At 40.5% G+C, this 23,612-nt stretch overlaps 1 protein-coding gene and 1 pseudogene across 2 annotated transcripts; one reads left to right on the top strand and one right to left on the bottom strand.

Annotated features, from left to right (window-relative positions):
- Positions 1-2,230: 2,230 nt before the first annotated feature.
- On the top strand, positions 2,231-21,635 carry LOC117937415 (receptor for retinol uptake stra6-like). Of its 2 annotated transcripts, none has more exons than XM_034861408.1 (19): positions 2,231-2,533; positions 4,223-4,289; positions 7,970-8,055; positions 8,145-8,284; positions 8,649-8,815; positions 9,908-10,015; positions 10,631-10,698; positions 10,845-10,924; positions 11,490-11,551; positions 11,675-11,837; positions 11,945-12,020; positions 12,779-12,912; positions 13,760-13,877; positions 13,979-14,080; positions 14,776-14,939; positions 15,473-15,610; positions 16,576-16,942; positions 16,995-17,349; positions 21,623-21,635. In XM_034861408.1, the coding sequence occupies exons 1-17, from the start codon at positions 2,433-2,435 to the stop codon at positions 16,845-16,847; spliced, it is 2,046 nt and encodes a 681-aa protein (XP_034717299.1). In that variant the 5' UTR covers positions 2,231-2,432; the 3' UTR covers positions 16,848-16,942; positions 16,995-17,349; positions 21,623-21,635. The 2 variants fall into 2 exon arrangements, with proteins under 2 accessions (XP_034717299.1, XP_034717384.1); XM_034861493.1 differs by having other exon boundaries at positions 2,233-2,533; positions 16,597-16,942.
- LOC117936557 lies at positions 18,129-23,606 on the bottom strand (annotated as a pseudogene).
- Positions 23,607-23,612: the final 6 nt, after the last annotated feature.

Below are 23,612 nucleotides of genomic sequence, written 5' to 3'. Positions count from 1 at the left end.
AACAGCTGTAACTGGGCAAACTTCATGTTTTTTCTTCATTTCTAATTTTCAATTATTTAAAAGAATACACAAGTTCAAAGTGATGAAATCTGAACTACGGTGGCCTAGAGGAGGAAAACGCAGTGCAACTAAAAAAAAGACATGCAAATAGACAAAACCCAATTAAATCAAGAAAACATCTCCAATAATTTGACAACACGTGTGCAGCATTTAGCAAACACTCTGCGAACACACAAACACAACCATTTACATAATCGCGCCACAAATACAGAAACAATGCAAATTGAAAAACACACATACGCCCGGAAACAAGTGAAACAGAAAAACAATCCTCCAGGCCTGTAGGGGTGGACGAGCACTGAGTAGAACAGTTTGACCTTTGACCCCACGGACAGACAGAGAGATGCACGTGTGTGGTCAAAATAACGAAGATGTTTTCATAATTTGCATGTGTTTTGTCTATTTGTATTTGTTTTCTTAAAGTTTTCTTATTTAGCTTTTTTGGCTTCTCCCCATTCCTTTATTGTGTCATATATCTTTTTGTGCATGTTAGGTTTACGAAGGGAAAAAGCCCAAAGTCCCCCCAAAAGGAGTTCCATCTCCAACAGAAAACCCTGCTAACAAACTGCTCCAAACAGCTCTGTTGTAGTTCAGCCTTTACTTTGTGACACACGTTATAATGCTCGCCCAGCTGCTCGCGCGGCATACTCTCATACTCTGCTTCTGACTGGCTAGTAGTCCTTACCTAGGTACTGCAGCATGTGCGACTCCCAACGAAGATGGAACAGATTTGAAAAGAGGACTGCAGCAATGTGCAGTACAACAAAGTGGGGTGTTTTTCAAAAATAAAACCTTGTAAACCTATTCTGGTACAACCTCCCAATCCAATTAGGAACTTAAAAATCAGCAGAATCTGTTGAACTTCAAGTTGCAGAGCGTTTGCCCCTGTCCGACACCGTACTTACCTCACGTGTAAAATAATCCACATTCTCATTTTGGCCTTTCCTAAGCTCTATTCACACAAAGGTTGCCCCTGTTTAAATGAAAGATTTTCATATTATTATAAGATTAGTCTCTTAAGTAACAGGCAGCAAGAGGCAGCAAGTTAACACCATGAGTTCCACAGAGTGCTTTATTTCAACATGATTACACCACACACACACACTCTGTCAGACATTGTGATTGTGATAACATGAAGCAGGTCAGTACTGTTTCTATTTTTGGTTTGGGGAGGGTGGTGTTTCACTTCACCAGCAAGATTTTACCACACAGAGGGAAATGTATATGTGTAGGCACATTGAAGATAGATCACATTTTACAGTGGTTCTGACATCAAATTAAATCCTTCCTTTGCTAAAACATAATTTATATAAGTCTGCAATTAACAATTATTTATTTTCATTCTGGAACAATCTGCTAATTATGTTCTCTATTAATCTGTTGATTGGTTTGTGAAACTTAGAGAATGGAGAGAGAGAAATGCCACCAAATACCCAGAGCCCTAAAAAAACAAACAAAATATAATTATTAAAATAATTGTATGACAAGTAGCAAATTCGCCCATTAGAAGAGCTTGAACCATGTGAACATGAACAGATGAACTGAATATATGCTACTAAAATCCTATCTTAAATTAATTGTAGTATTGAAGTTTATGTGATGATTTAGAAGATCACATCCAGGAGAAACAAGTTAATTTTTGTTAAGGTTATACAAATACAGATTAATATACTCAATCAATCAAAGATGTGACGGAAAGATGCAAAAAACCTCAGAGCTGATTCATCTGGGCACTCAATACAATGCATTGTCTAATTAATAAGGTAGAAAGCAAAATATTAAAAATAAATAAGGAGAAACAAATTACACATAATGTCAAATCAACATAATGAATACACATAATATATAGATAACAATAACATAAGAAGTTACATGGGTTGTTTACAAAGACATTACATTGGAATAACATTGCTCAGACAAAAACACACTTCTAACAGTTTGCTTAAATTGAAGTGTTAGCCTTGAAAAAGCTGAAGGCAACTATGACTAAACATCTGTAATAACATCTGTAATTTAAACCAAACTGAAGTGGAGATGTTCAACAGATAGGAGGCCTGAGTTCAACATAACTTAAAGCATCACCAGAGATCACATTGGGTCACATGGGTTTCTTCCTCCACTTCTTCTCTTATTTACTATGTTGTTGACCCTTTCTCTACTCTGACTCCCCTCTGTTCAGTTGTTAATCTGTGTTGAGCTCTCAGTTGAACTGGAATGTGTCTGGGTATTTGAGCCAAACTCTCCTGACAAGTTACAGCAGCAGCTGATTACTGAGCGAGGTTCCTCGACTAGAAGAAGAGGAGGAGGATCCGGGGTGCTCTGGATCTTTAACCGTACTGCTTTATCCTGTTTGAATCGACTGAACAGCTGCCATGAATCACAGCAAGGTCGAACTTGAGCCTTTTGAATATTCCTACTATGATTATTCAGACTGGTACACAAACAACGCAGAGCCAACCATTCCACCAAAAGAGTGAGTATGACACCCCTGCTGAAGACAATTTCATACTTAAGTCAGAACTAAAGTTGTCAAAGAGGGCTGTGGTATTAATTTCATGTACAAGTGCACTTTGGAAAATTGATTGCTGGTAACTACGTAATAGCAGCAAAGTTATAATTGTAGGTTATTTTACTTAATTTAACATTTTGAAAGATAAAAGCAACTCTGATACCTGAACGGTTAAGTGTGGACTTCACTTGAGCGTCTTGAAATCTTAAAAGTCCTTCGTCCTCCAAATCATACCACAATGTGGGTCGTTTGTTCTATACCCCATAATTCAGTAGCCTGATGTTGTTATACTCAGATTCTAGTCCGAATATATGTCTGATTCTGCTCCATTGGGCTGTGATTAGGGGGCGTGTTTCAACCGAACCAGGTAAGAAAATGCCTCTGCCCTCAATTGGAGACCTACAACCAATCAGAGCAGTATGTGACGTAGACCAGCTGATAAAATTAAACTTTTGCTAAGTCTCATGCGTTTCTCTGTTTCTTTTTAATTGAATGCGCTGTCGATATCTTCTATAACAGACGCGATGACGGAATCTACACATCTCAATTCTCCAATGGCAGACATCTTTGTTTTAAACAAATTCCACCCAAGCGCTCTTTGGTGACGTGGTTGTTTTTTTAGCTTTAAAGTTGTGAAATGGTTGCAGGTTTGGTTTTGTTAAGACACCAAAACTACTTAGGTAAAGGGATATTTCACCGTCGGAAAGATAAATCCATCTTTCAATTGGATCACTTATGTAGTGGAATTGTGAATTTCCTTTTGAAATTGGTGCCTTCTAGGCCGAGAAAAGCCAGAAAATGTGTTTTTGGCTCATGTGGATGAAAGACACCAAATCCCAGAATGCACTTGCTTCGCTACTCGAGGTGTTCACTCCTAAACCAGGCATGACGTTTACTGACATAGACAGACAGTAAGGCATTCAACTCAAGTATGTTTTTATTGTCATTTCAACAATATATGTGAAACAGTGTTTCACTGTGGCGTTACACATTTAAAATATATAAAACGACATTAGCGCTTGGAGTGATGTTAACACTGAGTATAAACACAGCCGTGAATTTGCGTGGAATGTAGAATGGTCGGCATTTAACTCCACCAGTGGTTAGCTGTAGTTGGATAATAGCACCCCATTTCTGCACCGGTCTGTGTCCGTGTTAACACAGCCCACCTCTAAGAGTCTTACTTGGAGTATTCTGTCTGTAATAAGACAGTTTCCTGCATACTAATATTTTCTGATCTGTACCCATTTATCCTGGTGGTACACATGTGCGGTAGTTTGAATGCACATAAATGTTGAAAAAGTTTACTGCTGAAAATAGATAGCTGTAGCTCAGCTCCAAGATGGCTGACACTCTACTTGAAATGGGTCCAAACCCCTATGAAAACATGCAGAACTAGCTGGCTTGTAGTCCACAGCCGCCGGGCATCTAGCTAAAAAATGAGTGCCGGGATCAGAAAAATCTCGGAACAACTTGGATACAGACTGTGCCTAATCAAATCATATGGATAACTTATTCAATAGCAATCATGGTTATCAGCTGTGCAAATCGTAAATCAACAATTTTAACATGTATCTGTTTATTATTGGTATACAGATTTTTGCCAATAATTCAGCTTTGTATATTTTAATGTGTGTTGCCTCTTTGTTACAGAGTTATTTCACCATGTGACCCCACAGTGGACGACAAGCTCTTCCACATATGCATGCTGTCAATATCTGTAAGTATACTCAAGTAAAACAAATTGACTGCAGGCTTAAATTTGCAAAGTAAAAGCATATTTTAATAGGTGTTGATTAGAGTAGAGTAGACCAACAATTCTGTGTATGACGCCGTTATGTAAGGGACAATGCAGAGCGATGCAGTCAAACACAAACCCTGTAAGGGTGATCAGGACCCTGTTGCGACAAGTGACAGACGGAGGGTGGCAATAAACAGCTACAGAGTTTAGATTGGACACTCCAACCGAAGAGACGGAACGGGCTGTGCCATGCTTAGAAAAAGCAGTACAATCGTTTTTAAATCAATGAAAATTCTTTTTACCTCAATATTTTAAGTCAAATTATTGGTTTATTTGGTAAGAAGCCTTGGTACAATCCCTTCAGGCTGATCACCCTATTGCGGTTGTATTCGCCATAGTCTTGCTTTGCCAGACCCTCCTCCAAAGTGCGCTGAAGAAGAGTCTGGCCACTCCACACAGGATTCAGGGACGGGAGGAAAACGTTCCCTGGTTTAGACCAATCAGAATCGTCGTGGGTGGTGCTAAACTCCGCACAGATCCACTGCAAAATAGTTCTGCATGAGAAAACTCAGATTTGACAGATAGTCTAGCTAGCTGGATGGATTTACCCTGCAGAGATCGGAGGAGCAGTTAACCATAGTCCTCAGAAATCCACCGAATTCAAAATTCAAACACAAAGAAAGTGGAAGGAAACAGAAAATACATGCAACCTCCAGAATTTCATGCTGCTCCTGAGCAATCCAGGAAGTGGAACATGAAGGATATTGAAATAATCACACATTTTTATCTATTCCAAATGTCCCTTTATTTCTTTTTGTCCCATTATTTTTTATCATCTTAATGCTCTTATCAACATGGAAAAGTGAAGCTTGCTTCGTGCAACTGTTTTTTTAAATTGAAAACAACAATGGCAAACAGCCTACAGTAGTGTTCATTTTCATTCATTCACACTTGGAACAAATAGAATCACAGAATGTAACTCTGTCCATCAATTAAAGGGTGGAAGAAATACTTTAATGACGGGCACAGAGAATTCACATCAGCTGTGTGCTTGGCCATCAAGTGGTATTTCAGACTGGACGTTGGTAGCTCAGTTCACAACTTAACTGGAACCATTTAGCAACTTTAAAAAAAGTAATTCAGAATCTTATTGGCATCCATTTTGGCGTCTCGTGCTCGCCATCCACTCAAAACATAACGTTACTACTCTTTGGCCTCTTTCGCGGTTAAAATGTGTTTGTTTTTTACATATGTATTTATATACACATACACAGCATATATTAGCCTGCAAACTTTTAAGCTGCTGCGTTCTGAATTAGCTGCAGGGGCCAGATGGCAGATACAGGCAGGCCAGCCAGGAGGGAGTTGCAGTAGTCTAGACGTGGGATGACCAGAGCATGAACCAGAACCTGAACCGCCATCTGTGTTAGAATCCTTCTGATGTTATGCAGCATGTGTCTATACATGATCGGCTAATTGCAGCAGTGTTTGCAGTGAAGGAGAGTTGGTCGTCAGGGTTCTTGCAGTCTGGGTGGGGACTACCACAGAGTTGTCAATCGTTATAGTTAGGTCCTGGGTAGGAAAACCCTTCCCTGGGAGGAAAAGTAGCTCAGTCTTGTCAAGGTTGAGTTTCAGATGGTGTGTCGACATCCAAGAAGAAATGTTAGTCAGACAGGCCGAGATTTTTGCTGCTACTTCAGACTCCAGAAAGATATGAATTTTGTGAGTTGGGAGTCATCTGTGTAGCTGTGATGAGAAAAGCTGTGCAAGTGACTGACAGACCCGAGAGAGTTGGTGCACAGAAAAAAGAGGATGGGACCCAGGACTGATCCCTGAGGAACCCCAGTTTTAAGTGTGCAAGGTTCTGAGGTAGATCCTCTCCAGGCTACCCATTAGGGTCACTCTGCCAGGTAAGATGTGAGCAAAAAGAGTGCAGAGCTTGAGAGACCCAGATCCTGTAGTGACAAAACGAGGATCTCAGTTGTCCACTGTTTCAAAGGCAGCAGAAAGGTCAAGAAGGATGACGACGGAAGAAAGAGAGGTTGCTCTAGCGATGTGAAGCTGCTCACTGACAGCAAGAAGGGCAATTTCTGTTCTGGACTTTAGCTGTGAGCAATCATAATTGTGACGTAAGTACTTTACAGCCTGAGTCAGAATCAGAACAAGCGTAGTCCAGTGTTTCCCAAACCTTTTGAAGTGAAGGACCCCAAAACTGGCACACATTAGGCCACAGAATCCCTTCGATGAGATTTATTTTTTGCGGGGATCTCAGGATCGCAGGATTTGTGTTTTTAGATGTTATAGTGCAGAATGTGTATGAAACCCATGACAAAAATAGACATACAGTCTGTTATTGTGTTACTGATGGAAGGAATTGTATTGAAAATGAGTGATTCCTCTTTTTGCTGTGGACCCCTTGGAAGCCCCTAGAACCCATCAAGGACCCCTGGAATACCCCAGAAAACCCCAAACACAATAATCAGACTGCATTGTCTTCCTAAGTAAAGAATGACTGAAATACAGTAACTGTTTATTGTGTTCTGAAGTTTTTGCATCTTCAGTCAAATCCTTCAAGTGTTTTTTCTATGAATCCGCTTGACCTCCGGCAGATGTTCAATTTAATGATGTTTGTCCCATTTGTAAATGGAGGCCATGTCAGAAAATTCCTCATACTGTACACACAGATTGGACATTTACCTATTTAAAAAAAAACTGTGACAGCCGTGTCATCGCAGCTTATTAGAAATAACAAGATGTTTGAAGAATTTTCACAAATGAGGCTCTTTATTCAAGGCACTCATGTACAATTTGCTGCTCTATCTCCCATTCCAATTGCATCTACAAAGCTGCCTGGCTTTGTTATTAACGTGGTTTCCATGAGATACTGCAGCTGACAACAATATGAAAAATGTATTTTAGTATTGACTAGAAAAGTTGGCCTGAAGAAGGTACAATACAGTGTGACTCAAACAAATTATGTAGCAGATATCGACCAATCAGTTGGTGACGTGCCAGATAAAAATGAGCAGGAGCAAAAGAAAACAAATAATGACAATAATATTAATATTAATTTTATTTGTGTAGCATCTTTAAAAATAGAGTGTACAAAGTGCTATGACAAATATGCAAGACAAAAATATTTAAATTAGCCTGAGGTTACAAAAAAGGGTATCACGGATCTAAGTTGAGCACGATTTGGTTCCAATTTCACATTTGTTCTGCCTCCCACATAAAAACTACAAATACATTTTCAAGTCATGTTTTCAATCAATTTCCTGACAGATTTCTGTGCAAAACACAAATGACAGAATCTTTGAATCAGTTTAGACAAGCAGAATCTTTGCACAAAGCCAACGTGATTAAACCTGTCTGGATGAGAATGTCGTTTGACAAGATTAAATGTTTAATTCAAAGTTGACTTCCTAGCTATTGATCCCATGCTTTCAACCATATGTCACAGTCTGTTTTGGGATGATGTGAGCAGCCTGTAAACATTTTCAGCCAGAACCTGAGACTGACAAAGGACTACCTTTAAGGAGGAAACAGTGATGAGATTTTGTTGATGCACCAATCTATTATATTCCAATATGCATTATGCAAAGATACACTGTTATAACCCTAACATACATCCTGATATATTTACTTTACTTCCCCTGTAGCTGGTGGTCATGTTAATCTTGGCAGCTCTCACAAGGAAAAACAAACTCTGCCAAGGATTTACAAGAGGATCCTCCAGTATTTTCAGGTAAATACTGGGAGGTCGAAGCATGAATGGGATGTAAGACTGCAGGTTTGTCTCATGTTAACTTGCTGTTCCTGTTCCCGATCTCACAGTCCAGTCAACTTCCTGGACCAGACTCAGAAAAAAAGCCTGGTCATGGCTGTTTTTGGGCAGGTGTTTAGCAAGCTGTCAATGCTCGTGATTGCCCCAGACCCTCTGCCTTTCTCCAAAGATACTCCAGCGGACGTTAAAGGTGGACATTTGGATGTTTAATTTCTACTGAAAAAAAAACAGAGCTGCATTAATAGGCTACAATTTGTCAAAAGTGGTTGTAATGATATTTGCCATTTTGCTTTGAATAGTACATTCTTTAGAACCATGAAGAGATGTTTTTAGATGATTGTTATTAAAATTCTCAGAATGTGCAGTTACACAGAGTACTCTGTTTTTAATTTATTTTTCAAATGAATAACAGCTTTATAACATATGTTAAGAGGAATTTACATAATAAGTACTCTGCAAATGCTACACACAGGGCCTTTAATTTACGTTAATTTACCTACGAGGTCGCACATCAGGGAATGAAACATCCCTTTCTTTTATCCCTTGTTTTTCAGAGTACATGAAGATAATCGCCATCTTCTACTATCCTGTCCTGTATTATCCTCTGCTGGTCTGTTGCACTGTACAGCACAAAGCCGGTTACGTGTTCGGGGCGCTCCTCTCCTTCACTCACTTTGGTGTCCTGGTGTGGCAAAAGTTCGACTGTCCAGTGACTCCAGAGGTGAGACACCAACAACATCTTAATGGAACTGATCCATGATGTTTAACTTCTGGCATTGCTCCGGGCAGCAGCACAACCACACATACACATAAACCTGAAATACACTAAAACACTAAAAAAATAAAACAACTGAATTAGCAAATCCCTCAAAGTTAACCACAAGCCTAAATGCATCAGGCAAAATATCTCCAGCCAGATGTGGCTGCCTCCAAGTCAATCAACATCCTCTTAAAAAGCGACCAATGAGACCATCGACTAATCACTCTCATTATATTTCCCGGATAGCGTTCCAGGTAGAGGGAGCAGTAAACTTAAATGTCTTAATTTGTTCTAGCACTGCCCTAGACAATTGTGATTGGTTTAAATAAATGCCAATACGCCAGAGCACTTTTAACTCTTCAGCAGCACTGTAGAGGAAGGTCTGGCAATGCAAGAGTGTAATCAAACCATGTTCAAAATATTGTATTTATAGTATCAATTCAAAACAAGAGTTGTCTCAACAAACTTTACAGATAGAGCAGGTCTAGACCACAAAGCCCCAACAATTCTACTAATTTCCCCAAGAGCAAGAAACTAGTGTGACAGTGGTGAGGAAAAACTCCCTTTTAGGAAGAAACCTCGGACAGACCCAGGCTCTTGGTAGGTGGTGTCTGACGGTGCCAAGTGGGGTAGTGGCAGTAATAGCCATAGTAAAAGATCTTGTAACAGTGACTAGAAATAGTGGTTTGTAGTGGTTCATGGCATAGCAGGGCACTGCAGAGCATTACATGGCACAGCAAGAAGTACCAGGACATAGCAGGGCAGTGCAGAGCATGGCACCGCAGAGCGTACCAGGATGTATAAGGGCACTGCAACGCGTGTACAGGACCACTGGAACACCGGCAACCGTGATTTTAGAGCCTCCTTGATCTGGGACACGCATGCACACAATTGGAAAGATAAAGGAGAGAGGACCTAAGTGTGTGAAAGGAAGTCCCCCAGCAGTCCAATAAATAAACAATAAATAAACCCCCAACTGTTTTCGGGAGGATCCTACTGTAAGTAAATTAATAGTTCAAAACATTCAATTTGTTTCTGTTTTTCTCCTTACAGGTCTATAAGTACTACGCTCTGCTTGCAAGTCTGCCTCAGATGGCCTGCCTTGCATATCTCTGTGTCCAGTTTCTTTCGTTATTTGTCAAAGGACCAAAGACTGACGAGGTGAGAAAAGTTCAGCCATTACAAAACTACTATTTGTCTTCTGATGTAAGTGTAAATACCATAATGTAAACTAATCTCTGGTGCAACTGAAGCAAGAAGAACATGAATTTCAACTATGTTGAACATGACCATGATTACTGTAAGCAGCTTGTGCAGAACAGAGTGGGTTTATCACAGCGTCCTTGAGCAGATTATGACGAGGGAGTTGCTATTTTTTCCCCATTCAAATATATAAATACAACAGCGTTTTTGTTTTAACAGCAGGTTTAATCAGTCTACAGAAATCCCTGTTATCAGAGTCAACGAGTAAGCAATGAAACCAGCACTTTCAATCAATAATCTATTAATTTCTTGTATTCGTGTTTATGCTATGCTTATGAGGATTATCTTTTCAGGTCACGATTAAACGACTCAGAATATAACAGACAATAATGTTTCTCATTCATTGAAATGATGCTGAACCTTCCTAAGAGTCACTTTAGCAAGGTTTTCACTGCAAATCATTATGGAAATTAATCCTATGACAAATAAAATAAATACAAATAACATCCTCTCATACCGTGACTCATCATGAAGTGATCATTTGATGTGAAGTCTGATTCCCTCTGCTCACAGGACCTTGACAGCCGCTACTACACCAAATATGTGAAGTTACTTCTCAAGAAAAAGTCTTCAACTGCCAGGTGACTGGAGATTGAGTTTTGTTTTGTTTTATTTATATATATATATATAATTTGAAAACATAAATTCTTAAATAAGGTTTCTTAAAAGATCATTCATACTGCATGCTGCTAACATGATATGTTCTCTGTGTTTATGTATGTTGTAGCTCTTTAACTACAGACAAACCAACGTTGGCAGAGAGAATACTGGAGGTGCCTAAAAGTTATATCTACATACCAGAAAAAGGTGTGAGCACTCATACAAGTAGAGATTTTTAAATATATATATTTTTTAATCCATGTCCGCTCAGTGAACAGTAAACATTGTTGTCCTTGAGGCTGCATTCACACCAAATCCGGCGGGATTAGCGTACGGTTGTGCAGCAGTGTGGGAGTGTCACTTAAGCCCATTTTTGCCACCGTTGTTTCCCATGCTGCTAACACTTAGCCATGCTGCTAGTCTGTCGAAAGATTAGGAAAACACATTTACTGTCAATACAGTTTAAACTACTGCACAAGGCTATATGTTTGAGTGCATGTGATAACGGTGTTGCAAACTCGTTTTTGTTGTGAATGAAAGTAGCAGCACTAACACCCAGAGTCACCAAAAATCACCAGATGAGGCTCATTTGCACATTGGTGATGTCATTGCTTGTCATTTGCATAACGCTTTGTGGCTGGGTGGGCTAACTGCCTGCTGCTCTCGGCCAAAGGAGAAAGGGAGAGGGACTCGTGCTGAAATGACTCAGATAAACTCCACTATGACAGAGGTGACTGTGACTTGTTCTTCCTTTTCTTTTCTTTCTCTTTAGTGTTTCGTTTTCCACTAAAACTGGCAGTATCAGCATTTGTTGCCCTTGTGGCAATATATCATGTAAGTTGTATGTACACCACCGTCATGACCTTTACCCTCTGAAATCAGACTAAATGTAGTTATTGCTGTCTGCCATTGTGGAGCATGAATGCATCATGCGAATGACTGATCAATGTGTTTCAGATTGCGCTGTTGTTAGTCGTCATGGTGATCCCCCCTCTCCATATTGTCCGTGCTGGCATTGATGAAAACATGGCCTTCCTTTTACTGGGCTTTGGGATCGTCCTGTCAGACAACAGGATGGAGGTCGTCAAAATTCTGATCTTCTATACTTGGCTGCTGGAAGGTATGTAGGCCAACAACAACAAACAAAATCTGGGAGTGTGTCGTCATAAAACAGTTGCCTAATTCTAGTTCCCCCCCCCCCCCCCCCCCCTCCATGTTGTTTGTTAGTGTGTTTCCTCTGTGCAGTCACTCTGTCTTGTTTGGTCAGTCTCATCATGCTCATGAGGTCCGTGATACTCCACAGGTACGTGCAGTAAAATCTTGGTGTTTGTCCATTATCATAACTTGTCTACCTGCCTGGTTAGATGACTAAACAAGACTTTCACTTATAGCTTTATTTTGTACCATCACTGCATGAGTTAGTGCCCCACTTGGGGCACTATCGATTGACCTAATTTACCTGTAGACTTGGGAACATGACAACACACCAACTAGCAGTCAGTATGGTTGGCGGTGAGATGTTGCTGTTCGTAAGATTTGTTTTATCAAAGATGCGTTACATTCAATCGGCACAGGTCGGACTTCTGTGTTTCACATTAAACGTCATAGTTACAGAAATAAACAGGTTTGCTGATTTCACACATCTCCGTGAAAGCAAAACAAGTACAAATGTAAATCATGACACACAATCACCTTATAAAGTTAATATAGTCGCATGGTGAAGGTGGTGGCGAACAGCGGCCTATTTACACATCCGGTACACAGAATAAAATTTACATTTATTTGGAGTTTTGTTTTTTAGCTCTCTCTTTTTGGTCATCAACTGTTAAAAATATCTACTACATGGTAATACAATTTTGAGCTATATGATTGGATGTTCCTCCGTGCAATGCTCTCTGTGACTTTGTGAATCAGTTTTTATTTTTAGTGTTTTATGGTTTGCACTGATAATTCAACCAGTTTCATGTCCATCCAATTGTTGAAAAGAGCCTGTCACTTCACATGATGTATCCTCTCCTTTGCTTGAGATTGAGATGCATTCCTTGTTTTAATGTGTTTTAGGTCAAACCTAAAAGGACTATATAAAGGAGACGTTTACAGCATTTATAACAGCCAGAAGACCATCCGTCCATCTAAACCTGGTATTGTCTGTTGGATGGGTTTGACAGGATACCAGGCTGCGATCGTCTGCCTCGGTGATGCTCAAATACACATAAAGATACACACAAATTCTTACTTTATTGAAGATAAATGCTGGTAGTATTCCATAGTGTTGTCCCACTTGTAGGATCACTTGAAAGTATACTGCACAGCACACTTAAAATGTTTTCAGACCCCTTTAATTTGGCTACAAATTGTCGGCATCAGTCCACACTTCATAAGCCATCATGTCAAAGTAAAAACAAAGCTTGCACTTTTGCTCTGATAGGCATTGTCTGGTGTGAGACCTTGCACACACAGCTGTGTAAGTCTTTTTAAAGTATGTCCAATCAGTTAAATCTACCTCAGGTGGAATTCAATCAAAGTTGATCAAGAGAAATAGGACGCACCTGAACTTTGGATGTATGCGGGAACAAGTGAATTTAAAGGCAGCAACATGACAAAATGATGAAAAAGTGAAATTGTCTGAATAGTTTCTGAATAAACTATATCTAGCTAGAACCTGAAAGCTTCTTCGTCAAATTAGTCCCCAACAAATGCTTTTGCAGTGTCCTTCTGTTTGAGTAACATTTGATAAAAACTACAATGACCAGCTGTTTTAGGAAATGAATCATCCTTAATGTATATTTTTGATCTGTTTTTAAAATTAACATCTTTACACAAATTGGACAGTACGCAGAGACAGACTTTTGTATTTTATCAGGATCTGTGGGCAATATTTACCAAAAACATAGAACAATGTCAGCCTTATCCCTTTAGTTAATGCTAGACATCAGGAGTGATATGGAAGAATCCATTTTTATTAAAGAAAGCTTAAAATAAAATTAAAATACCTTTTGGAAATGTGTTGGAAAACGGCCTGTTTCTCTGTTGTGTCGGCAGGAATGGTCATTCAGACTGTCGTGTTTTTCATCTGCTTCTTGTTCCTGGTGTTTTTGATCATCATCCCTGTTTTTTACGGCCGCAATGTCATCGTTTTTAAAATTGCTCGGAAGGCATGGTGAGCCAGCAACCTTTATCACTTTTTTGTTTTTATGATTATCAAAACAGAGACTATATTTAATACCTTTTTTTTTATTTTCCATCTTTGTGATGTCTCAGGCCAGGCTGGTTCACACTGATCCTGGTTACAGCCCTTCAACATGTGACTGCTAAGTTTGCTTTCATTAAAAAAGAAGCTGGTACGACTGACTTGAAAAACAGGTACGAAGCTCATTATGGATGTATGTAATGTGTGGAGTGATAATAAGGGAATTGATGCGTTACAGATGAATCCCTTGTCATTTTTTTTTTGGCTGCTGATCAGAAAAATGTTACATTTTCAGGATGAAACCCTTGTCCTCCCAGGTATTTTTTATTCTTTGTTCTGTTTTACAGAGTAAATGATTAAGTGGTTAAAAATTAATAAATACGTTCCGTGTAAATGCATTTTTCAACTATGCTACTCCATTATCTTAACGGCTTTACTCCCAGTGCTGAAGGTTTTTACAATCCTGAATCTGGAAAACAAGACTTAAATATTAGAGAAATACATTTTTTTTAATATTATAATGATTTGGTTGCTAATCATAGGTGTTCCAAGGGCTGCAGCCAGCTTTGGGGACAAGAGTCCACACATAGCCTACAAGGTTTAAAAAAAAAAAAAAAAATCAGGCTTGACTTTTGGCTTTGCTCCCATCATAATTAATCTGGCCACTAGAGGGCACCCCCTGTTGAACATGCATGTGTCGCAGTTGCTGCTTGAAAAAACAACCTATGTGTGTGTTTTTGGGGAAAGGACATTCTCCTTGTCTCGCACAGGCTGAATAGTACATACAATGCCAAGTCAGTTGATCTAAAATCACTTTACCAGAATACGGAAAAATAATGAAGCCACCATATTTTATGGTGATTTGCAGAGAGAGTCTGTTCCTCCTGGCGTACCTGCTGTTCCTGATCAACACCGTGGTCGGACTGGTAGTCGCAATATGGCGAATGGTGATAACAGCTCTGTACAACATCGTCCATCTTGGTCGTATTGACATCAGTCTTCTGCACCGCACTGCAGAGTCCTACGACCCAGGTATAGTCTCTCTCTCTTTATAGTTTTTAGACAACAGTGGAATCCTATTGCAAAGGGGAATAAAGCCCTATTTGCACAGGATTATCTGGGGAACTTGTGTAATTTAGAAATTACCCTCCCACATTTTTGTATGCCACGCATTTGCGCGGGAAAAGCAAAGCCTGCTTTCACTTGAATTTACTGACAACTGAAAACCTGAGAACCTGAGAATTGGCTAACCAGAGTTGCGTGCAGGATGGCCTGGGCGACTCCACCGCACTGCACTCGGGTCTTGGTTCTTTGTGCAAGGCTCGGTTGAGGTTAACAGAGGCGCATACCCAATTCACGCCACGGCGGAACCCACACAGCATCACCGTCACCAGCTATCACTAATCGCGCGTGAATAGGGCTTAAGATATATCAAGCTTTAGGTACAGACAATACTGGTAATTACCTGTTTTGTACCTATTAAATATCAATTGTCAGGCAGAGAACATTTTTGGCCATAGTAAGTCTTACTTTTGCCTTACCCTGTGACCTTTGACCCCATCCAGCCTACCGATACTACGCCCACTCCCTGAAGGTGGAGGTCAGCCAGTCACACCCCGTGATGAAGGCTTTCTGTGGGCTGCTGCTGGACATGATGATTGAAGGCGGCAGAGTTGGACAGAAAATACGAGACGCAGAGGAAGGTAAACTACAAACACACACACACACACACACACACACACAAACAAATGAGCTTTCAATTTCGATAATCAACTTTACAGGATCTGACAGGATTTTCCCATTGTGTTTTTTCTCTTTCCACCCTTGGGACTCTCTGGTGCATTCAGGTGGCCCTCGTTAAACTCTGAGAAATCAATCAATTAATCAACATTTATTCATGTAGCACTTTACAGTAAACAGTAGGTATCTAAAGTGCTTCACATCAGAAACCAAGAAGAAAATATCATACAACATATCATACAATAAAAAGAATGAAACATGGAAAACAGTAAAATCAGAAAAGGTTACAAGGAAACTCAAACTGTTGTTGTAAAGTACCCTCCTGCTTTGTGGTTGCTCGAGTGGCATTGCTGTCCCTATAGGAAATACATGTTTAAATCACAAATGTAATCAAATCGTGGATTTGGAGAATCGTGAAACCCCTTCCGTACAATGCACACTATAGCCCCTGTAATGCCCCACTGAGGCTGTAATGTTTACTGTAAAGAAAACCACCGTGTTACAAAGATAGACCTTAGTATTCAACAAATGAAAATGTGGACCTGATGATGGCACTAGATGAAAAGTCTCGCAATTACCAAAGTTTACAAAAAACATTGTCTGCACCAAATGTCACAGCAATCCATCCAACAGTTGTCGAACCACAAACGTGAATCTGTCTGTTCTTAAATTCGTTGAAATTTTTCAACTGATAAGGGAAAATGTATGCCGGTTGGTGGTGTTAGGTGAAGAGTCAGAGGATTGTCAAAGTCGGTAGCCTTGAGCTTTGGTGACCATGATCAACTGTACGGAGTGACCAACAGAAAGATCTAATAAAACATGAAAGGGCCATGATTGAAGTTGCAAGATTTTCAAAACATACATCTTTAAAGCAACATGCAGTATATTCATTCATCCTTCAGTGTGGTGTCTCATTCTGCCTTGACAGCCTGCTCCTCCATGCTTTCAGGGATTCAAGAGAATAGGCCGAGCGAGGCGACCAGCCGTCGGAGGATTCGCTGTCGCTGGCAGCTGCTGTACACGCTGGTCAACAACCCGTCCCTGCTGGGCTTCAGGAAGCACTTCCAGACTCTGCAGACCTCGGAGAGCGTCCTGAACGGGACCCCCAAACGCAGCTCAAAGAAAGGCAGCCGGAAGGAGACACACAAGCCCGATGCCGAGCCAGTCCAGTCCTCTAAGACCCCGTCAAACCAAGATTAAAGTGATTGAGATCCCTAGTCTATATCGTGTGGTTGGCAGTATACTCCAAACAAAATCCTCTTTAGCAAATATGTTGCTAAATCCAGTTTTACATGAACCACACAATGTTTTTTGTTCTTTTTCACATCATCTAATGATATTAGATGAAACATTCTTGCTTTCTACAGTAATTGCATACAGCAACTACAGTAGGGTTAAGATTAGAGAAGGATTGTTGTAACAGCACATAAATCAAGGCCAAAGTATGGTTGGGCAACATTTGGTCAAGATTAGGGAAAGCTTGTGATACTGGGCTCGGTGATTAATGCCAAATGCAGAGCTGTTATTTGGCTGCAAACCCCCCATTTTGTTTTTGTCCATTGTGATCTTGTTTGGAGTATACTGTTTCCTCTCATTGACATAATGCTAGATTTGTAGACAGTCCAGGAGAGGACACAAGAAAAAACTAAAAAGTCAAAGTGTCTTGTAAGAGTGTAAGAGTCTTTAATGAAGGTTAAAGTTTGTCGACACTAGCTGGCTCTCAATGTGTTCTCAGTGGACCGTGCAATTTAATGACGTTTGAGGGTGTTTGTAAATTTATCAACCAAGAAAGAACTATGGAACTTCTTATTTAATGTAAAGACACGGACATCTCTGGAGTCACAATAATTTCACACGATATTGTTTGGGTTACATGCCACTAATTACTGTACATGTACCATCTTCATATTATCTGTTAGAGGATTGTGTGTGCAACAGTTTCTACTTCTGTTTCAGCTTCGCTATTATTGTGGGATAAATCACATGAAGAGATATTGAGATTAATCACATCGCATATTTTCACCTAGACAGATCATACTTGTCTGTTTCATGCTGTATTTTCAACATGCTATTTTAATGAATATGCTTACACATGAATAAACTGTTCTCCTAACATTTGACAGATACATGCTTGAGCTCAAATTGAAATTTGTGACTTCATTTATATCCCATTTTAAAATTATAATAAAATAAACGTGTGAAGGCATCAAAATGTTTTTGTGGGAACTTAGTGTGAAGTTTGTATGATTGTATGATTATACTAATTTTCAGTTCCTAAATTGCATTTTGATTTAATATTTCCCTTTTTAATCATCCCACTTATATTTCAGTTTATTTTTTGGCCTATTTATTATCATTTCATTTTGAATTTAAAAAACATTCAACACAAAGAACATCAACACACTAACTAACTATTTCAAATCTAAAAGGTGTTGAGAGAGAGAAAGAGAGACGAAAGAGAGTAGATGAGCAATCATAGAGTATTTATATGTCAAAACTCTATTGAGGCACATAGGATGAGGGGAGTTACAGAGGATATTTGAACATTTTGGTAAATCCTACTAGATACTTTATTACAGGGGCATAAAACATCTCTTCAAGTCAAGAGAATTTGCACAAGATACGGCATACTGCGACTCACATGACAGGCAGCATGCAGGTCTAATACTGTATACACACAGTACAACAGGGTGACCCAGATACAACAAGGCAATAACTTCAGCACTTGGACGTGCTTGTACTGTTACACACTGCAGTAGACTCGGGGGATAGTATTGTCCACATTTTGACCAGCAACATGAAAACAGTTATCTTCATAGATATACCGAACAAGCTCATAGCTGCAGGACACAACTGTTCTCGTTAAAACACAGTTTTACATTTTACATTTAACATCCCGTATGACAGGATTCATTTTCTGTATTTTAGATTGCATTCTTACTACGACAGCACAGATTTACTGCAAGTAGTTTAAAGCAGAATATAGGTACATTTTAGTTACTCTCAACCCATTTACTACTTCCTACATGTAGTTGACATATTTCCTAATAAGTAAGCTATGCAAGCTTTGTTACATTTAATTCAATGCATCTTTTTTTTTTTGCCATCCAACCTCGTTAGTCTTCATCCTGACGCCAGTTGGCAGAAATCAGGGCTTTTTTTTTGGACTCCATCAACTTTTTACTCATTAGCAATTCATTAGGAACCGGTGATGCTCTTAATAAATAGACAGAAGCAATCATTAAAATGACCTGTTTTTCTGCTGCAATACATTTCATTATTCTGACCCCCTGTGTAAACCTACATATGACCAATAAATTATAACTTAAAGAAATGATTTTCTAACATTGCTTTCTGGCAGAAACTTCCATTTCTTTGTCTCCAAGAACATTTTGCCTGCTAATCAAAGTGTATGCTGATGAAGGCAGCTCAAAGCTGTATGAGCAATAGTTCACTGTGACACATTAGACACAAAAAGCACAAACAGCCTGTTTGCTGTTTCATTATAACCCTGATTAGGACGTTATGTTCTGCCCTTTTCTTCTGCCTTTCTATCATTCAAGTATAATTTAAAACAGATTTTACAGAAATTTGGTCCATAGTCGGAACGAAGGACATGTGCCGATACGGGAATACTCTACAGGGGTATTTTTGATGCTTTTTTATTTTACTTATGAACCACTGCATTTCCAGGATAAATATCGGGTTCATGCATCCCATGATTGTCTATCACTATGTGTTTTTGGGTGCGGATCTGGATCCAGATACACTTTAAAAAGTCTTTGCCATTTTCTATTAATAAAAGAAAGAATTAGAGAATTGTACAGCTGTGTTTAAGGTGCATCCTTTCCTGTGTGCTTTTTAGTAAACCAACTAAAGCTGTTGTTTACCTCTGTTTCCAGTCTCTGTGCTAAGCTAAGGTAACCAGTGGATGGCTGCAGCTGCATGTTTCCCAAACAGACATGAGAATCGTAATGATGTATCATCTAACTCTCCGCAAGCAAAGCCAAGAAGCATATTTTCCTTAAGCTCGAAGGATTCCCTTTAAATACTCGTGCTCTGAGAAAGGCTTCTGGCTAAAAAACATAAACAACGATATCTTAATAAAATACGAAGCTGCACAGACACTGAATGATTGGAATGTGGGCCACCTTTTTCTACTTTGATAACTAGACTCAGTTTCCCTCTCTGAAACACAAGATGGTTGTATGTTTGCTCTCTAGCATTGTTTAAGAAAGTTTTTTTTCTGAAGTGGGAATAAGTTCATCACAAATTGCCTATTTGAAAAGGAAGATGTATCCAGCTACAAACAAATAAGGGCAACATATGAACATGTGAACATAGCCTAGTTCAGCTTTCACAAGAATCTCTGTAAAAAACAAATGTAAGGAAAACATCCACTAACAAATGATAGCGCCTTGTAGGCTGGTAGCCTGTCTAGTGACTTTATGATGTGGCTGTGCAAGTAAAGCAAATGTATTTTGAGTCTTGTCAGATCACTGGGGAGCAAAGTAATGCGTCTGGGCTGCCTTTGCACTGCTACAGGGAACCTAAACCATCGGCCCAAACTGAAAAATCATCCTGTTCTACCCTTCTAACCTGTTCTAACCACATGCAAACGATGTTAGCAATTACTGATTTGGATATATGTAGTTGCTTGTAATATTCACTGCTTCAGCTCCCAAAGGTAACCTATCACTATACTCAGATCCGACCTCACAGTTGTCTAAATTCCCCCTGCACTGAGACAAAGAGAAGGACTCAGTCATGATGCTTTCTTCTGTATCCGCCTCTTTCTCTCCATCTCTGCTTTCCGTCTCCCCCTCCTCGATGTCCAGCTGGCTGCCGTTAATCTTCCTCTGAGACTCGGTGTGAGGTGCGCGGATGTTAAAGTTGGCGGTGAGGTTCCTCTCCATGTGGTACTGGTCTTTGGCCTTCAGGATCAGCTTGTAGGTCTTGTTGCGGTATTTGTACACCAGGTGGAAGCACGTTGCTCCGAGGAGAGGCACGGTGGACACGGTCAGGAGGCAGATGCTGACAGAGATGATGATCAGCAGGTTAGGTACCCTCCTCCGGGTGGTGAACAACACCTGGACCTCACAGTCCTCCCCTCTGTAGGTCAGGCAGAGGGAGTAGTTTGTGCCGGGGCGCAAACCGCTGAACAGGTATGTGTTGACGCCCTCTTTGATCCTCGACCACTGCACGGCTGAGTGTTTGCGGTCGGCAGCGACGCACAGATACAAGCCATTTGAATTCACTTTTTCTGCAACATCTGAAAGGCCGTGATGCTCCTCACTGTCAGCGTTGACATTCTCATCGGATGTGGTGGCGGCGTTGGCGGCCCAATTGGCGCCGTCGTCTCTTGGTATGAGAAGAGGATTGAGTCGCGCTGTGGCCTCTGTTTCTGATACCCCCAATGCAATGACACCGAAGTCAAATGTGTACTGCTTGATATCATCCACGCTCCCGTTAACGACATAGCTGGAGATGTATCTTGTGTTGGCCGTAACGCCACATTTACTTACACGCAATGGATGCGTTGTTGCCTCTTCGGAAGACTGGATCTCTTTAATCGGCGGGAAGGTGGGTGTGATGTTCATGATGTCTTTTCTCTTTAAATCAGGGAGACGCACAAAATCAAAAACAGACGTTTTATCTGTTTGATACGTAGATGGGTGGGTTTTAGTGTAAGTAGGTGTTGTGGTCATTTGTTTTATGGGTGTTGGTTTAGGTGAAGGCACCACCTCCACTGACACTGAATCTTCGTCTCTTCCAAACTCATTTGTGGCCGAGCAGCTGTAGTTGCCGTCATCTTCCTTCCTGAGGTGTGAAATGATAAGAGTCCCATTATTAAAGACTTTGACCGGATTATAGGACAGTAAGGAATCCTCATCTGATTCTGCCGAGTCATCCTCAGTGAAGGACAAAGCCATTTCTAGCTTCTGGCTTTTGCTGCGAATATTCCAAATGACCAGAGGCTTTGGGTTTCCTGTAAATTCACAAGTTAAGACCAACGTGCTGCCCTCGTAGAAAGTCTTGTTGTGAATATTTGGTTCGGTTCGTATCGTCACATTTGTGCCTTTGCACTTTGACTCGGGCATTTTTCCAATCACTTCACCTCTAAGTTTCTGCGGAGTTGCACAAATGATCAAATGCTGGTCCGGGACTGAGATGGTGGCTGTTTTAATCCAGTCTCTGAGCCAGTTGAGGGAGCAGGTGCATGCAAAAGGATTTTTATAAATCTGCAAGTAGGACAAAGACACCAAACCGTCAAACGTCCCTTCAGTTATGGTTACGAATTTGTTGTTGTTGATTCGGAGGGACCTCAGGTCTTTGAGGTTGGAGAAGGCGTCCCTCGGCAGGTGGACCATCTCGTTGTGGTTCATCTTCAACAGATGCAACCCTGTGAGGTTCTTCAGATCCTCCCAAGGAAAGTCTACAATTCTATTGTGGCTGATGTCAAAGTTACGCAGATGAACCAAAGGCGTGAGGGTCCCTTGTTCAATAGAGACAATCTCATTGTGGGCCATCCAAAGCGACGTCACCCGGGTGACATTGTCGAAGCTGCCGAGTGGAATCCAACTGATCTTGTTGGCAGAAAGACTCACTGTTGTCACGTTAGGAGGCAAACCCTCTGGGATTTCAGTTAAGTCTTTGTAGGAGCATTCGGCAAAATGGCGACCATATTTATCTGAGCAGGTACAGAGCTCAGGGCATCCATGTCCGGCGGTGAAGACGGTGGCAATCCACAAAGTGAAGAAGAGGAAGTCTGCGGCAGCCATTTTTCTGCTCCTGTAAAACAGCATCAGAGTCCATCAATCAGTCAGTGGATTCAGCTTGATATATTTAACAGATTTAATGCAAAGTGATAGTAGAAGAACAGTAAAATAATAGAATTTTAAAATGAAAATATCACATTAAAGCAAATTATAGACCAAGACAGTTTAACTTTAGCCCCATTTGCAGACGATAGAGCACATTATGGAGCCTGTTGACAGATTTGCATACTATTTAGAGAATCTTCAAGTTCATTTTCCAAAAGACCGATTGTAAAGTCCTGACTGTGTTCATGACATTTATATGATCCAAACAAAGCTAATTTACAGAGGTGGAGCTTCATTCAGGATAGTAAATAAAAGAGAGGGAGCACAAGACGTTTCAAATAACCCTCTGACCAGATCCTCCTCTGTTTTTAAGGATGACTTACTGGCAAATTGAGATTGAAATACAGCCAAATTGAAAAAAGAAAAAATATATGTTTTTGCTTCTGGCCACATCTAATCATGCAGATAATTGTGGTCCAGCTGTAGAATTTGCTGAGATGTACAGTACATAAAAAAACGACTGAATTATTTGCTCAGTTTATCCTAAAAAAGATAAGATGTTCGCCTTTGAAGCTCTGAAGATGCACTCGGCTGATAAACTGTTTAATTAACAGAGGACACAGTAAAGCTGTGTGTTGTGCCACTGGCAGAAGCTTCTGGTTTTTAAACTACGTAGCAGCCTCTGGTGCTCTGTCCTTGGTGCTGCAAGGCAGCCGCATGTCTGCTCTGTCTGTTCCCAGCAGCCTGGTCCGCTGCATGGCATCACACCGCTGGGATCCACTCTTTTAGTCTCTCTATGAAACAAAACAACACACAGGCCTGGCTATCAATGTCCTGACGCTACCAAGAACAAAGTTCATCCCTGTTAAACATACCTCGACGCAGGGTCGCGCATGAATAATTCGCTCCCGGGAGAGGAAAGAAGATCCCTCACCTCTGCGTTACTGCGTGCCAATGCTTACCTGGGTTTTAGTTTTGATCCTCGCGTGATCCTGGTGTTTCCAGGGAGAGCGGCGCAGGAGACATGGACGTATGATGCTTTCAAGTCTGATGATGAAGCTGAGTCAGTGTGTCTGCGTCTACATGGTGAAAACGTGCGTGTGCGCTGCGGAACTTCTGCTGCTTGTGCATATGTCATACT

The sequence above is a fragment of the Etheostoma cragini genome, chromosome 1 (genome assembly GCF_013103735.1).
Source record: "Etheostoma cragini isolate CJK2018 chromosome 1, CSU_Ecrag_1.0, whole genome shotgun sequence".
Taxonomy (NCBI): Eukaryota; Metazoa; Chordata; class Actinopteri; order Perciformes; family Percidae; genus Etheostoma; species Etheostoma cragini.
The sequence above is the reverse complement of the archived record's forward strand: the minus strand, read 5'-3'. Positions and strand labels throughout refer to the sequence as shown.